Source organism: Sturnira hondurensis, unplaced genomic scaffold, assembly GCF_014824575.4.
Source record: "Sturnira hondurensis isolate 20B ecotype Veracruz unplaced genomic scaffold, ASM1482457v3 Scaffold0004136, whole genome shotgun sequence".
Taxonomy (NCBI): Eukaryota; Metazoa; Chordata; class Mammalia; order Chiroptera; family Phyllostomidae; genus Sturnira; species Sturnira hondurensis.
In genome coordinates this window covers 41,740,693-41,757,536 of record NW_028076767.1, presented here as the reverse complement: position 1 = coordinate 41,757,536, position 16,844 = coordinate 41,740,693, and the positions used below count along the sequence as shown (strand labels likewise).

Genomic DNA, 16,844 nt, shown 5'->3' with positions numbered 1-16,844 from the left:
GCAGAGAATTTCTTCAGGAAAAAAAGTTTCAACTCAGAGATTCAATAAAACTTCTATAACACACACACACAAAACACCAAAGTTAAAGTTAACACCCTTTAACTTTGAGCCCATATCTCTCTAAAATATGTACCCAGAAAAATATTTTTATGACAGCAGGCAGAGAATTTCTTCAGGAAAAAAAGTTTCAACTCAGAGATTCAATAAAACTTCTATAATACACACACACAAAACACCAAAGTTAAAGTTAACACCCTTTAACTTTGAGCCCATATCTCTCTAAAATATGTACCCAGAATTTATTTAAAATGTTTAAAAATCAATGCAGAGGTGTAAATAAGCCCAAAAGGCAAGATGACAAAGGATTCAAATGAACAATACCCTTCAGAGGAAACTAATGGGTTACGCACTTAGTGAAAAGATGCTCAACCTCACCACCACACAGGGAAACGAGAATCAAAATCAGGAGTTATCACTTCACATCCATCATGCAGTCTCAGTCTCTCCCTCTCCCTCTCCCTCTTTCTCTCTCTCTCTCACACACACACACACACACACACACAGTGGCAATACTAAGGCCTCTTCAAGAAAGCCTTTCTTGCCCTGGATGGTGTAGCTCAGTGGATAGAGCACGGGCCTGCGAACCAGAGTATCACGGTTAGATTCCTAGTCAGGGCACATGCCTGGATTGCTAGGCCAGTTCCCAGCAGGGGACCCAAAAGAGGCAACCATACATTGACATTCTCTCCCTCTCTCCTTCCCTTCCCTTATCAATAAGATTGGGAAGGGAGAACTGGAGAGAAGAGGGCTGAGACACAACAGGCCACACAGTGCAGTAACCTATACTCCCAGCCCTTAGATGAGGTGAACACCAGGGGAAGTAGCTAGCTGGCTTGAGCCTTGAGCCTTCTTTACAGTCTACTGCGTGGAGAGACCCTTGCAGTGAGAGGCTGGGGGAGCACCATACTAGGGCAGGGGTTGAATGAGTTAAAAAGAGAGCCCTGGCTGGTGTGGCTCAGTGGATTGAGCACAAGCCTGCAAATGGGAAGTTTGCTGCTTCCATTCCCAGTCAGGGTACATGCCAGGTCCCCAGCTGGGGGCATGCAAGAGGCAACCAACTAATGTTTCTCTCTTCTCCCTCCTTTCCCCCAAGAATATGTACATAAAATCTTAAAATTTAATTAAAAAGGAAAGCTTTTTAAAAAAAGGTGGAACCCGTAAGAAAAACACGCGTTGTGTTACAGCTAACAACTGTTTGGTATGCCTACTGGGACCAGTCTATATATACAGGGCTTAGTGTTTCTGATTCTTTGTTAACTTTTTAGTTACACTGGCTTTTCTCCCAGATGAATTTTACACCATTTTGTCAAATTCCAAAATAAAATCATGTTGTTTTTCCATTGGAAAGAAACATCTGCCAAAGCCAAGGATTGGGGAAGGTGTAGGAAAACGTGAACTATACACTGGTAGCAGGAGCGCAATTTGGGATGTACACTGTGGAGATCAATTTGACAGTATCTGGTGAATTGAAAGGTAAGAATATCCAATAGGCCAGTGATTGACAGTATGTGATACCATTTATATGAAGTCTCAAAAACATGAAAACATTCCTATATGTACACGTATAAGAATGTAAATCCATTCATGGCATCACTCTGAGAAACACCAAATAAGAGCAGCAATAATCTCTGTGAGAGAATGGAGATACAGATTTTAACTGTAACTATCATCTTTTCTTTTTTGAAGAAAACAAGCAAATATTTATAAAACAACTGCAAAAGCTGGATGGTAGACACACAGGTACTCGCTGCATCTTCCGTATTCTGTTCTGTACCTTTGAAATGCTTCATAATAAAAAAGGCACAATATAAATGCTGGCAATTTTGTTAATAAATGTCTGCTGGCAACTGTGTGGATCAGAGTGCGTGAACACATTCACACAGAGTGGGGATGATCATGGCCAAGTGTAGAAGGAAGGTTGCTCTCTCCAAGGCTTATTTACCAGTACTTCATTATGTGTCAGGCACTGTGGGAAGTGGTTTACATGCACGTACCTATTTAATCTTCTCTATAGCCCTATGAAGATATTACTATTAACTCCATTTTACACACTAGAAAACTGAGGCCTGGAGCGGAAAGGCAGTCAAGATCACACAGCTAGTTAAGCAGCAGAGCCAGGACACGAACACAGGTGTGCTAAGTCTAAAACCAATGTGCTACGTTATACTGTGAAAATCACTAAATGACTCAAGATGGAAAAGCCACACAAAGTTATGAAGAGTAAAAATGAGAGAGAGCCAATTAAGAATTTTTGAAGGACTGGGGTGAGAGGCAGACTATGAAAGTGGCTTTACACAATTAAAAGTGAGGCCCAAACAAAACCTGAGCCCAAATACCTAAGGAAAATATAAAGGGAAGACCCTGGGATGTGAGATATTAACTATAAAGCTAATGTTGGCAGAAAGTCATTTCGTAAGACCAGACACTGACAGAAACGGACACACCCTTTGATAAGAGTGTGTTGACTGCAGATGGACTTCTAAGCCTTTTAATCGGGTCTCTTGGGAACATTTCACTGGCTCTTTAAGGTCCACCCTGCTCACTCAGGCTCCATACTAAATCCACCCTGAACTATCCTGACACACCCAGCACTCACCATGACTCTTTGTGGTATATTCTGCAGGACCAAGTCATCAACTATTTCAAACCACTGTATTTCATGCAAGAAAGACTCGTATCTCAGATGTTTCAATCATCATTATTAGGTAGCAAATAACAGGCTCCCAAATTTAAGGGGAAAAAACTAACAGTGGAAGCGGGGCAGTCTTCCTGTAAGGTTTTAGGGTGCCAGGAGTAAGAAATGCAGACACAAAAACACTGAAATAAAAACTAGCTATCAGGAATTCAGGCAGCCATTTTCATCTGGGGTTGGATCTCTCATCTTTGCTTTATTCCTTCTGCTTCGCAAACATGTTCCAAATGCAACCTCCCAAGACATCGGCTTTCCAACTTCAAATTCTCAGAAGAAATCATCTGACTGGCTCAGATTTGACCAGCTGTCCATTCCTTATCCCATCACCTGAACAGCTCATGCCTGAAGGGGGCAGGAATACTCAAAACACTGGACATAGCTGGACAGATACCCCATCTACTCCATAAGTTACCCACTCTTAACACTTCATTTCCCTGTCGTCTAGTAATTGGAGGCTTACACTTTTGAATAAGCTGCATTTCTTTGATGGCCTTTTCCAGCTTAAAGTTGGAACCACTAAAAGCTAAATTTTATCTTTCAACTGAAATCAACCTAAAAATTCTTTGGCTGGCTTCTAGAAATACGATAGAATTTAAAATATGATAGAATTCTACACCACAGTGTAATTTCAAGACACTTTTTTGTGCTTCATTCTTTTCTTCTTATTCCATCCTTTCTAAAGCACAGACACTTCAGGCACGGTGTCCTCTATCAATTTAGGTCCTATTGTTGACTTTCCATATTTCTACATTAAAAACAAAACTACCCCTTATTCTGAAAAAGAAAATCAACACATGAACTAGACAACAGAAACTCCAAAATACTACTTCACTGCAGAAAAATAAAATCTCCCAAGTTAACAGATGTGAAAAAACACACACACCATTTATAGAGTCTGTAAAATGAGTCAGATACTATGCTAAATGCTTACATTTTAATCCTCACAACAATCCTGGTGGGTACTATTGTTAGTGATCCCTTTTATGATGATGGAAAGTAGGTTTCTAGGCAAGACATCTACCCAATATCACACATCTAGTATGTAGTTTAAAATGGAATTAGAGGCCAGAAAGTTAAAAGCTGGGAAGCGGGGAGGAAAGGCTAAAGGAAATAAAGACCCCCATTCTGGCACATCATTTTTAACATTAAAAAAATTGTACCTTAAATACATAATAATGAAATGGTATGAATCATGTTACACGGCAGCGTATTGTGCACTTTTTAAAAACCAACTTGTTTTGTTATGCATTTATCCCTGGGTAGCGTAGTGGTCACTTAAATTCTTCTATTCTCTCATTTTCTTAATACTCAGCAATGTTGTATGCTTGCTGTCTCCAGAGCCTCTTCTGTGCCCTCAATTAACTTAACTCTCTTCCCAAGACTCTCAACTGCTTACAGAACCAGCAGGCAACTAACTCACCACCAAAATCGAAAGCCATTTCTCGCTTTTCATCCGACTCAAGCTTTCTGTACTGCATTTGGTGTTTGTCACCACCTTGACAGTTTCCATGGTCTGAGTCTCCTTAAAGACTCCTCTTCCTCACCAGTTCCTTGAGTGTGACCATTTTCAAATGTCCAGACCTTAGCTCAAAGATGCCCAGGCAGTATTTTAACACCGTGAACCTGAATGAATTTAAGGTGCATTTTTCTAAGACCTATGATCCCCCAAAAGATCAAGAACCACTGGCAGGCTAAACTCGGAACTCCTTTGCAAGTTCACAGTCCCTGCTGTAGAACTTTGCCGCTCCGTCCCTCATCTCAGAAACTCCCCGTTCACCTGTAACAAACCACTGTACCTTTGCTAATGCCATTTCCTCTGCCCAAGTTTCCCCAACTTCTCCATGCAGAATTCTGCTAGTTCTAGAGCACTTTTTATCTGCCACTAGTATAAATTCACTGCAACACATGTGAGGACTGCGAATCTAACTGAACAAAGGGAAAGGGGCCAAACCGATGTGTCTTCAGCACGAAACAAGGGTGATTCCACTAAAATATCAAATCTTGTTCCCAAGACATAGACCAATTTGTTTTGTGCTACCAGAAAAAAAAATTACTTACTACTCAACTCATGGCAAAAAGTTCTGAATGTACTATTTCGTGAAACAAATAGTTCTTTTACACTGAGAATAATTTTTACCAAGTTAGTAGCATTAAAACTGAAAACCACAGTACCTACTAATAGGTAGTATGAACATGTCAACATATATTTTAAAATCAAATGTTAATTGTAATATCCCCAAATTTCTAACCATATTGACTACAATAAAATTTTTTTATTAAAACAAATGTTTTGAAGAGTCAGTATTAAGATGGTAAGGGATGCTTGCTCTATTGGAATGATTTCTAGTCCAGAAGTGTTTATCAAAGACATTTGAGAAGCTGTTACAAAATACATATAGACTCACCATCCCCAGGGAAGTAGATTCTGTAGGTCGAGGATGAAGCTAGGCCTACGGTTATTGTAAAATGCTCCTAGCATTTTCTGTTGAATAGTGGCTAAGAATTATTTCCCATAAATATGTTTGACATGCCTTCAGTTTATACATACATGTATGCTTAGTATTTAAGTGACTTTGCTATTTGAAATACTGTAATAAGCATTTTGTTATCTGGCCAAAGTCACTTATAGGGAACCTGACTTTCACAGTAAGTGTACTCCTTTTAGGCTTTACATACCTTTTGGTTAACTGAATTACTTCTCAAAATCCTTAACTCTCAATATATAGGAAATAAAATTTGTTTAAGTCATATTTTCTTTAAAGTATAGAGTACAGACAAACCTAGTCTACTAGATGATTCAGTTCTGATAAATACAAATTATTTCTATATAAATACGCTGAATATGCGCTAACTCTAGTTTTTACAAAAAATAAAGCAATTAACAAAAATAACTATTAAAGAATATACAGTGGTGGGCAGAAAGTAGATTTATAGTTGTGAATACGCAAGTTTATTATTGTTATTTACCATATGAACTATAAACCTACTTTTGACAAGCCCTATATTTATAATATTATACTCATAAACAATAGACTTAAAAACTAGAAAATAATGACTTTAGGGTAATTCTTCAAATACTGTATTTCCAAAGTATATTCAACATCTTTTAATACAAAAATAGAAATATTTAAAAATCACCTGTATTAGTGCATACTGATTTCTTTGTTAGTTAAAAATTCAGCCCTGGCTGGTGTAGCTCAGTGGATTGAGCGCGGGCCTGCGAACCAGAGGATCGCGGTTCGATTCCCAGTCAGGGCACATGCCTGGGTTGCAGGCCGGTTCCCTGCAGGCCAACTCCCAGCAGGGGATGCATGAAAGGCAACCATACATTGACGTTTCTCTCCCGCTCTCCTTCCCCTCTAAAGATAAATAAATAAATAAAATCTTTAAAAAAATTATTAAAAAAAAATTCAAAGTTCACTGATGAATCTTTCTAATAATGAGCACTCAAAAAAATCCAAAAACTGGCCCTGGCTGGTGTAGCTCAGTGTATTGAATGCAGGCCTGCAAACCGAAGCATCGCCAGTTTGATTCCCAGTCAGGGCACATGCCTGAGTTGCAGGCCAGGTCCCCAGTATGGGGTGTGCTAGAGGCAACCACACACTGATGTTTCACTCCTTTTCTTTCTCCCTCTCTTGCCCATCTCTCTAAAATAAATTTTAAAAATCTAAAAAAAAAAAATCAAAAAGCTTATATAAATTATTTTAAATACTACTTACTTTCTTTATTGCATTCATGCTCTAAGAACTGAGAAAATAGGCTTGGAAACTCATAGATCAAAAAAACACTCTATAAACTTAATGTAAAATTTCATTATCATTTAAAAACACCTCAACTATCACTAAAAAGATTTTTAATCTCCTGACTTATGGGTATTTTGGTTTAGTGAACAACCTTCTAACGTAATCCTCTTCACACATCCTCAATAAAAATAAAAAGTTATCTAAAGAAGTTTAAAGATTTAAAGTCTAATGCCTATAACTTCAAAATAACTGTACAACCAATTCATTAACTTCTGTAATTCTAAGTCCTATTTCAAACCACGAGCTTAACTTTCACTCAGAAAAACTTTGTGTTTATACGTATTTCTAGAGTTGTCCTATACAGTTAAAAATATAATGGACAGTGTCAGATTGAGCCTGGAAAACAATGGAAATCTTTACCCCCACTGTACACAGGGGGAGAGAACTGAGTTTTTGTTTTAGAAGTATCTAAAATACAGTCATGTTAATATTGTTAAAATTTCCCTTCCTCCTACCCTGCTTTTTTCAAAGAATCTGTGAGACACACAGATTCAAAACATAACCTTTTCAAATAACATGCTATTGTTACCAAAGGTTGTCTTACATTTTCATTTAAAAGAACCTTTATGTAAACTCAAGTTTTTGATAAATCAATATATCCTGCATTGCTTTAACAGGGAAAAGAAGTAAATAAAAAACAGGTTTGCAAAGTGGCATTGATGAAATTGGTATTACTCAATATGGGCAAAGAATTTTTTCAAAAGTTTTACTTAATAAGCTTATTCTTCGGTGAAAAATTAGAATTCTGCTGGTGCCTCGATTCTTCCCTTTTTAATGAAATATACCCAAGAAAATTTTGGTGTCTGAAATCAACAATGGCAAATAAAACGCTAAGTTGAAAAAAAAACAACACACAGATTTTCTTACCCCATACCACTGTAATATTTTAAATGCATAGGAATACAACAAACTCAAAAGAAAAAAAATAGTGTTTTATTAACTACCACACTGTTATAATACACTTTAAACGTACAATAAGGTAGCCTTTAAATTTGAGGTGGTCTTAATAACAAATGAACAGAATTCCAAATTTCTGAAATAGGTGAACTGCTGCAGTTATAAGTATACATTTAGGAAAATTGTATAGCTCTTACAAGACCAGCAATGAAACTTTATTTTGTACATTTTTTAATAATTGAAAATATAAACAATTAAAAAACAAAAAGAAAATACAGCATAATAAAAAACATATGTTTCTCAATTAAATGTACTGATACATATAAATTTTAAGGGAAGAAGCAAAAAAGGAAAATGGTTGATATTTAAGTGCAGACTGACTACCTAGACAAAAAAAAAGACTTAAAAAAATATCATAAAACCACTAGTTTTCTATGACTAATATCCATATGGTTGGAGTATTGTCACTATGGAAGTGATTTTGTTATGTTTGCATATGTTATACTTTACTGGTAATTTACATGATGGCTTTTAAGGCCCTGGCAGACATATGGTTTTTGGAAACAAGATTGGATAAAAAAGTCGCTGCTAAGACGCAATACACCTTATTTTTTGGTCCTCCAATATGCAAGAAAAGGGATATTTCACTATAACATTTTCTTACCACCCAAATGCCTCAACCTATACATTTTAAACTTTTTTAAACATTGGTTATATTGCCCAACTTCATTATTGAAAGAATATTAACAAGACATTATTTTGGCAAATTAAATTTTAAACATGGCTTTTCAACAGGATTTAAAAGGTGACTATCCCTAGAGTTCCATGTTAAAATGTAGTTTTCAAAATCTTACAAGAGTAATGCTTAAAATATTGTACATAGTTAACCTAATTAAAATAATTAGCTTCAAAATGACAAATTGATAAGCTAAGTAAAGCCTACACTATGTAACATTTGCTTGGAAACTTGATTTGTCAGTTATGCATAATAAAAATTCCAGTCATCAAGAAAATTACAAAAAAATTTTTTTATCATAACATGATTTCTTTCACCCACCAACTTTTTTTTTTATCTTACAATAGATAAATACCAACATGTTCTCATTTTTACACTAAACCACACAGGATTGATGCATTTGGTTAGACTACCATTTTCATTGTTAAATTCAATTTTCTCTTTATATAACTTGGTAAAATTTCATTTCTTCTAGATTCCAAAAGTACCTACAAAACCCATGCAATTTTACCATTTTTAATATACTATGGAATATCATACAAAGTAAGGCATTTCAGTGTCATGTATAACCAAGTTACTGTCAATCCAAAAATTTTTGCACATCAATAAAAAGATATCTAAGAACTTAGGAACAATATTCTTCTCACTACTGTATAAAAATAACCACAATGAATAAGTATTTGTGTAATATTTACTCCATTGTCTCATTTCCAGAAACTGTGACAAGCTGTAAAGGTATTTCAGTGTTGGTAAGGATATCTTGATTGCTGGTGGTGGAAGTATTAACAGTTCCTATCCCTGAAACAGAACCTTGTTGAATATTTGCAAGGATAAGTGTCGTTCCTCCTGCAGTAATCAAAGTATCATCTCGCGCAGCTTCCACAGATGCCAGCACTGTACTGCTAGAGTGAATACCTTTTTTATTCTGATGTGTTTTAATATGTTTGGCAAGGTGATCACTTCTCATAAAGCGTTTTGAACATTCTGGACAAACAAATTTCTTCTCACCTGTTAGAAATAAAATTAAGTTACTTAGTTTTCAAAATTCAACATTCATAGGTTGCTAATACCCTGAGAAAGAAAATAAGCCAACACTGACAGGTAAGGACAGGGAACAGAGTTCACTTAAAAGTGTATTAATTTAATGAGCTGCCTCTGCAAATTTCTCTCATAAAGTATTTCTCCTCAAAATCAATGTCATCTTTACTTTTTGATGAAAAGCAACCTTCAAACTTATTATAGACCGTCATTCAGATATTTTAACATCTCGACTATGCTAATAGTAAGTTTTGAAACTTGTTATACCAACTAAAAAATGATCATTTGTAACATATAAGGGGTCCTTGAATAAACTTTTGTTCTTTTTTGTGCAACAGTGAGAAGGAAAAAGCCTGACTCTGAGTTAGTAGGGCCGTAAAGCATGCACATCCTCCTCCCGTCTGCGTGGGTCTGCTCCAAGTACTCTGCTTTCCTCCCATCCCGAAAACACCCATGTGAGGTGGACTGGTGTGTCCACACCGTCCCAGCCTAGTGCGTGGTGGTTGTGGGTGTGAGCGCACCTCGCTCTGGAAGCACATTCTGTCTAGGTGGGTTCCCTCCTCACGCCCAGGGCTGCTAAGAGGTTCCAGCCCACCCACAACCCTGAACCTAGGACAAGCAGGTTGGAAAACACTTTGTTTTTATTCATCTTTCTTTAAAAGAAAAAATATATATTTAGATCTCACACGTACTTTAATGTTTCATATTACAAGTATTTGGGGTCTTTATATAGAAGTGCAGTGAGGTTTTATGACCAAAATGTGCCATACGAATTAACTCTTGCTTACATCAATTAGCCTATGGTAAAAAAATTTTTTTCCTACATTTCACTTCAAGTGTCAGTTTCCAAGAACCCATGGACTACATTTAAGTGAGGACTCCTTGTATTTCTTTAAAGAAAAATATAGTTTTAAGCTATATTTAAGGTATTGTTAACATGTTATATCCATATTAAACCTCCAACTCTTTTATCTGAATTCAAGTAACTACACAATAGTTCTAGATTAAAGCAAAGATGAAAGCCTGAAGTTCACCAAGATTGACTAACCCCAAGAGATGGCTAGCTGACTTGATTTCAGCTGGAATAATTAAGAGCAAGCCTAAAATATCATGTGTTAAAAGTTAATAAGACCCTGAAACCTAATTTTATCTCCCAACATGAGTAAGATATTTTTAATACAAAAGACAGACTTAATAGCCATGTTGAAGACCCACTATGTAAGATGCTTAGAAGATAAGGCAAAGGCCAACCTAAAAGGAATCCAGTGAGAGACCCATCAACAGGACTCATTATTTTCTCAGTTTCGTCATTTTCTCAGTTTCGTCGTACCTCCTGTTCCACCACCTCTCCTCTAGGGAGGCCCTCATCAGAACTCATGTCTGGATTATATTGTAGTGACACCCTTGTCTTTCCCTCTCTAATCCAACAAACCAATGCCAGACAAATCTACCTTAAATACCAAATTTTACTACAGCACAGAACTTCACCACTCTAATAAATGGTATGGGAATGCAAGACTAACTTGCAGATAGCTAGGATTATGGGTCAACCGTACTTAACAAAAATGCGTCATATAAAATATCATCTTCACTCATGTCAAATGGTCTCTCAGCTCTTTAATTCACATACTCTTCTTCTTAAAGTTATTTCCCAAAGTTTCTCTTGGAACATTAGTCCTAAGAGATGTTCCATGGCAAATGGCACAACGATCAAAGACAGTTGGGAAATGCTCCACACACTACAACCCACCCCCCTCACACACACAGAGATGCAAAGTACTCATTAACACTCAATCAACAGTACTAATGGTGTTGCCTCGAAGGTACATTAAATAACCCTCTTTCACCTGGGATTTCCCACACATTTGATCATAGACCTTTCCTCCCCTTTTACATTGCTTTTTGCATTCTGCTGATGAAAGTCCATTGAGAAAAAGTGTGTTATAGGCCATCTTAAGGTCTACTATCCCAGCCAACTGCCCCAAAATGAATGGCTTACTATCCCAAGCAATAATGATCTCTGCCTCTGAGCATATGTTATCTTTTTTATACTGTTCATTGCAGTTACAAACAGTTCATATGTCTACCTACCTCATGAGACAAAAACAAGTAGAGCATCTAATATGTGTACTACAAAATATTTCACAGGTTATTTTATGTAACATTTAAACCAATACAAGAGATGTGAAAGCAGTCAGAGACAACTTCTTTGCTTAACCTAAAGAGTACATGGATTTGCATACAGATCTAGGAGACTTCAGAATCCATAATTTCATCCATGTCATCATGTGTCTTTCTTCTAATTCTCTAGGGACTGTAAATACATCACATATTTTTCAATTTTTCAGTGTTGTGCACAGACCGATGAATACCTTGATTATTAATTACGGTAGCAGGAGAAAACTATCTCTAAGTTATAGAAAACTAGGATTCAGTCTGGGTCACTCCTAAGTCCGTCAATATTAACAGCCACACACTATACAAAAGCAATTAAATGAAAGCATCTTGACATCAACAATGCCTTGATTATTCCTCAATGAAATGTCTTTTGCTTACTTCACAGATACTAAAATAAGAGAAAAGGTGAAATACTTAAGTTCATCAGAGAAAAAGGAATTATTCTCTACTAAAGTGTTGAGGAGGATGGAAAAAAGATCAAGAATAAAAGCAGAAAACTAATTTAAAACATTACCATAAACAATAACAGCATAAATGTGGCATAATGCTGTCAAAAGAAAAAATACTTTAAAAAAAAACCAAACTGATTGAAGTCTGCAGAAAGTAAAATGTTATTTTACAAGATAAGTAACACTGGCTTGGTTGGAATTTGTGCTTTTAAATTGGTACTACTGAAGGTAAAAATTTGGTGTGATTAGTCACATTTTAAAAATTCAGCTCAGTGACATATGCTAAAAAAAACCTCCCAAGGTAGTAGATATAGCCCTATAATTCATTTTTGTCTGTTAAAAGTAAATATTAGTAACCTGTATGTGTTCTTCTGTGCCTCTGTAATTCATCACTTCGAGTAAATCTTTTACCACAGAACATCCAGTTACAAACAAAAGGGCGCTCCCCAGAATGCCAACGCAGGTGAGCTCTCAGGTGTGAGGTCTTCCCATAGACTTTACCACATCCTGGTATGTGACAAATGTGTTGCTTCTTTTTCCCAAGATTGGTACCTCTAAAAAACACACACAGAATAATATAGACTTACATGAAAATATTCCAATGGACCACTTACACCATATACCCCCATACTAAATTTCAAAAAGACATTATCACCATGAGGTCAATCAGCAACCAAGATCAATTAAAATCAATTTAAATAAAAACATATATCTCAAACATGTAAGTTTTACATATTAATTTTACTCCAAAATTAACACAATTGCTGTCCAAATGTAAATATGCTAAAGTATTATATAATTTAGATATTCCACATATAAAAAATGTGCAACAAAGCTATTTATAACTCCATCAGAACCATTCACAAATTCTATGGCATAGGCCCAACTCCAATTTAGTTGTATGGGAAACTAAGTGGTATACTCAAAGTCATGCTGTCAGCTAATTTAAAAAGAAAATAAACCAAGCATGAATGCATAACTAATCACAGGTACAATTAAAAGGTAGATAGGAACCTTAAGCAGACTTTAACATGATTTAAGTATATTTATTCATATATTTGTATGGCCACACCCTGAATATACTCTGGAGAAAGTTTTTTCAAAAATCTGGACACAATTTGTCTTATCTCCCTTAGTACTATATAAAATAAATATAAATAAATATTATCTTTACAGTTAAAAGTCCCTTATTAACCATGTAAAGATATCAAAAATTATACATCACATATATAATGAAGTACATCGCAAAATTTGACATTTGTTGTATTTCGTATTGATCTTAAGAACAGGGTTTAGGAGATATATGCTTACACAGGTGAACAGGTCTTTTAGCCTAAGCAAGAAGGAAAAATTCTGATTCCAGAACCGATATTCAAATAATACTAAAGACTACTGAAAATGTTATTACTCAAGCTTTAAAGAAGAATAAGCTTGTTACTGAATAAAACTGAGTTGATAAAAAACATGACATTTTAGAAACCCAATTGTCATAATCATATTACATAAACTTTGCAATGCTTCTCTAAGATTAACAAAGGTACATTTAAGAACCCCCCAACTTTCCCTCCTCCCCCAATCTCAGTCTAAGCTATAGCCTGTAAAACTTCCTTAAGCCTGAAAATCCTCCTGTATATAACACACCTATCATTTTTCAAATTTTACTGGAAAAATGCGTATTTCCCCACATTTATATTTTAATGTACTCACACTCAGTAGCATGTGAAATTGCCATAGGACAAACAGTGCTAAACGGTGCAGTGCTGGCTGTTAGATGCCATAGGTGTTCTGAACAGGGAGACATCAATGTGGGCTCCAGTAGTTAGAGAAGGCTTCGTGGAGGAGGTGGGTAGGATTTAGATAGAAAGGAGGGAAGGCATTCCAGGCAGAGGAATAGCATAAGTAAAGACAAGGAGGAGTCATGCTGTTGTCTCAAGGGCAAGGATGTCATAATCTAACACAATTCTAGTTTCTGCTCCAGTCCACCCCCAATTTCTACAACTCTATTAAAAGAGCTGAGTTGAGAGAAACATGTTTTTCTGGCTCATCTGTTAATGCCAAAGTCTTAACCAAAGCCAATATGGTTTCCATTTAATTTAGCTTTTTTAAATTTATTTTTTCTTAAACAGCCCTAAGAAAAAGAGTAAAGCCTGTGGCTGCTAGCACACAAACCAATTTTATACATTGTGTTCACCATAGCAATTTCACAGAGAACCCAATTCAGTTCACTGTTGTACTCATGACCTCTTGCCTCTCCTCTAAGCCTACAACTCAAGTAAATTATTGTGCTTTTATAAACTCAAAACGCTATTTTACTTACTTAGCAAAATTTAGCTTGAAAACAATGAGAAAGCACAAAATTGTTAACATATTACAACAAATCTGGGTTCTCAAAGAACCAAGAAGCCAGGGAAAGATAAGGATATCCCTTATCATTAAAGATATTAAAGGTATTCTTCATTATAAGGAAATAAAAAGTATTCACTGTTAGGAAATGGGACAGGCATCTAAGAAAGAAAATAAAAATGGAAACGGGCACACACAAATATATAATTTAAGGGAAAAAGCTCAAAACCCAGGTTCAAGTTTCCCTTTAAAAAGGAAATTGTACTCTAGATAAAATCTAAATATCCTACATATGGATTTATAGCGCGTGATGTAAAGGCAGGAGAAGAATTAAAGTAAATTTCTTAACAAACTTTAGTAAACAAAAGATTCAGCCCAAAGTTTTCTTGATTTTCATAATCATTCTGCTAATACCTTTATATAACCTGAAAAAGACAGTTTTAAGTTTCTACCATTCTTGAGTGCCTAAACATGCTCCAAATAATTCAATAATGCCAGGACAGAGTGACATAGAGTAAACAAACTAAAGGTACAGGGGTTAATAAAAGTTAAATAAATCAAGTCTTTCTTTTGCTTGGGATGGGAGAAAGGGGATACAAACTGAAATGACCAAAAACAAAAACAGACTTTGCAAAATAACTTCATTTTTAAAATAAAAATTAATGTTTAATTACACAAAACCTAAAAATAACAATGTCTTTAGAATGTATTTTACTTTATTAAAATTATTTGTCTCTTCCACTGGAGTAAAAATTTCTAAAGGGTGGTTTTGATTAATAAATATTGGCTAAATGGCCAAGTAAATACTATTTTTCATATTTAATTTTATTTTACACCTTGCTGAAAAGGGTAAACAAATGAAATTTAGTTTTCTAAATTAATGCCACCTTTCACATATTCTTTTCAAAGAATATGACTGAGAAAAAAAGGCTAATATCCTAAATGTTGTTTACGTACCACCTACCTCACCTTTGCAGAACACATTGAAATATTTTGGATTTACTATACATTTTATGCTTTTAGTCACTGCAACAACTGTCAATGATACAATTGTGCCTACCATATAATGCTGAATTTTGTTCATAGAGCTCTAAGAAACAATATAGTGTTTTTCTCAAGAACATCAATTTTTGAATGCTTAGAATAAGTTATTTTAAAATGAACTCACAAAACCTCTACGAAAAAATATAACCACTTTCACAATCCTGAGGATTGAAAAGATTTTAAAAGTATGATAACAAGGTATCTCATGAAGACTGACCAGCTAAAAATTTTGTGCTTCAAAATATCTGCATGTGACAGAATTAAACACATAAATTAACAAATTCACAAAAGACATAGAAAAATAATTCACAAAAGAAATTTTAAAATGGTAAAATAAATGTACCAAAAAATGTTCAATCTCACAAAGTAATAAAAATATACTAAATAAAACAATATTGAGGTATTACTTTTTATCTATCAGACTTTAAAAAGGTTTGAAAAAATAGTAAAATTCATTGCTGGCAAGGGTGTGAAAAAGCAGATACTCTTATCATACACCACTGGTGGAAGTATATAGACACTGACACAACCTTTCTTGCACATAACTCCCTCTGATCCAAAACTCCACTTCTGCCAGTTTACACTGATGAAATAATCAGACAAAATGCAAAGATGCATGTGTGAGGATGAGAATGACAACAAACTCCAAAAAAAGATGTTAAATTCTTATACATCCATTCAATAGACTACTTAATATATACAGCCATAAAAAATTTTATGTAAAATATAGACTTGGAAATGTGGTCACAGAAACTTTCAAAATAAGGACAGACACATAAAGCAGTAAGAATAAAATGACCATGCTTTAAAATATATATAAAGTCTGGAAGGATGGATATACATATATGTCACAGTGGTTATCCTGAAGTAAGGTAGGGTTTTGACACTCTTTTAATATTCTTCTATACTTCTGAATTTTTATGAGCATGCATTAGTTTAACAAACAGATATTCTAAAGATTTTCATTTTAAAGAATAAAACACAGGTCAGACCTTGATCCTCAATTAAATTCGACTTTCATAAACAATTATCTCGAAAGTTCCTCTAAACAATGTGTCAATTTCAGAAGTGTCTGCCTAACTAGAATTCCATTTACTTATTTAAATTGACCAAACTATTTCAAATATATAAAATTTTAAACAACTGATTAAGTACCAACAAGTACAAATATCTAAGCATCAGCTACAGAAGCAAATACACTTAAGAGGCAGTGGAGTAGTAAAGTTCTGGAGTATGTGCTCATGCTAGTCAGTCACTTCTCTATGCCTCACTTCTAAGACTATTTAGAACACAATAAGCTCTCAATGTTAAAAGTTATCATTACTATTATTTCTAATTGGCTAACCAATGTACAAATCAATTAGTAAGACCAACTCAAAGGCAGAAAGTACTATATCAAATTCATTAACTGTACCAATAGCATTTGGGTCTTATTTAAACAGTGCATTTCTGAGAGAAGTACATTAAGGCCTTTCACTATGGCTGGAGATTTGGTTAGTATGTCTTTAGAGTTCTCAGTTTTTGCTCTGTATATTTCAAAGATGTGGGAAAATATACCATGACTACTAATCTTCTTAGTGAAAACTTTGTATTATTAAAATATC

At 35.0% G+C, this 16,844-nt stretch overlaps 1 protein-coding gene across 3 annotated transcripts in view; it reads right to left on the bottom strand.

The window, feature by feature from the left end:
• Nucleotides 1-7,466: 7,466 nt before the first annotated feature.
• The window catches only part of SP3 (Sp3 transcription factor), a 59,126-nt gene continuing 49,748 nt past the window's right edge, over nucleotides 7,467-16,844 (bottom strand). For all 3 annotated transcript variants that reach the window (XM_037044432.1, XM_037044433.1, XM_037044434.1), the window contains exons 6-7: nucleotides 12,211-12,407; nucleotides 7,467-9,196 (exon numbers count right to left, since the gene is read on the bottom strand). In XM_037044432.1, coding sequence (XP_036900327.1) covers nucleotides 8,880-9,196; nucleotides 12,211-12,407 — 514 coding nt within the window. In that variant the 3' untranslated portion in view covers nucleotides 7,467-8,879. The remainder of the gene's footprint in view (nucleotides 9,197-12,210; nucleotides 12,408-16,844) is intronic.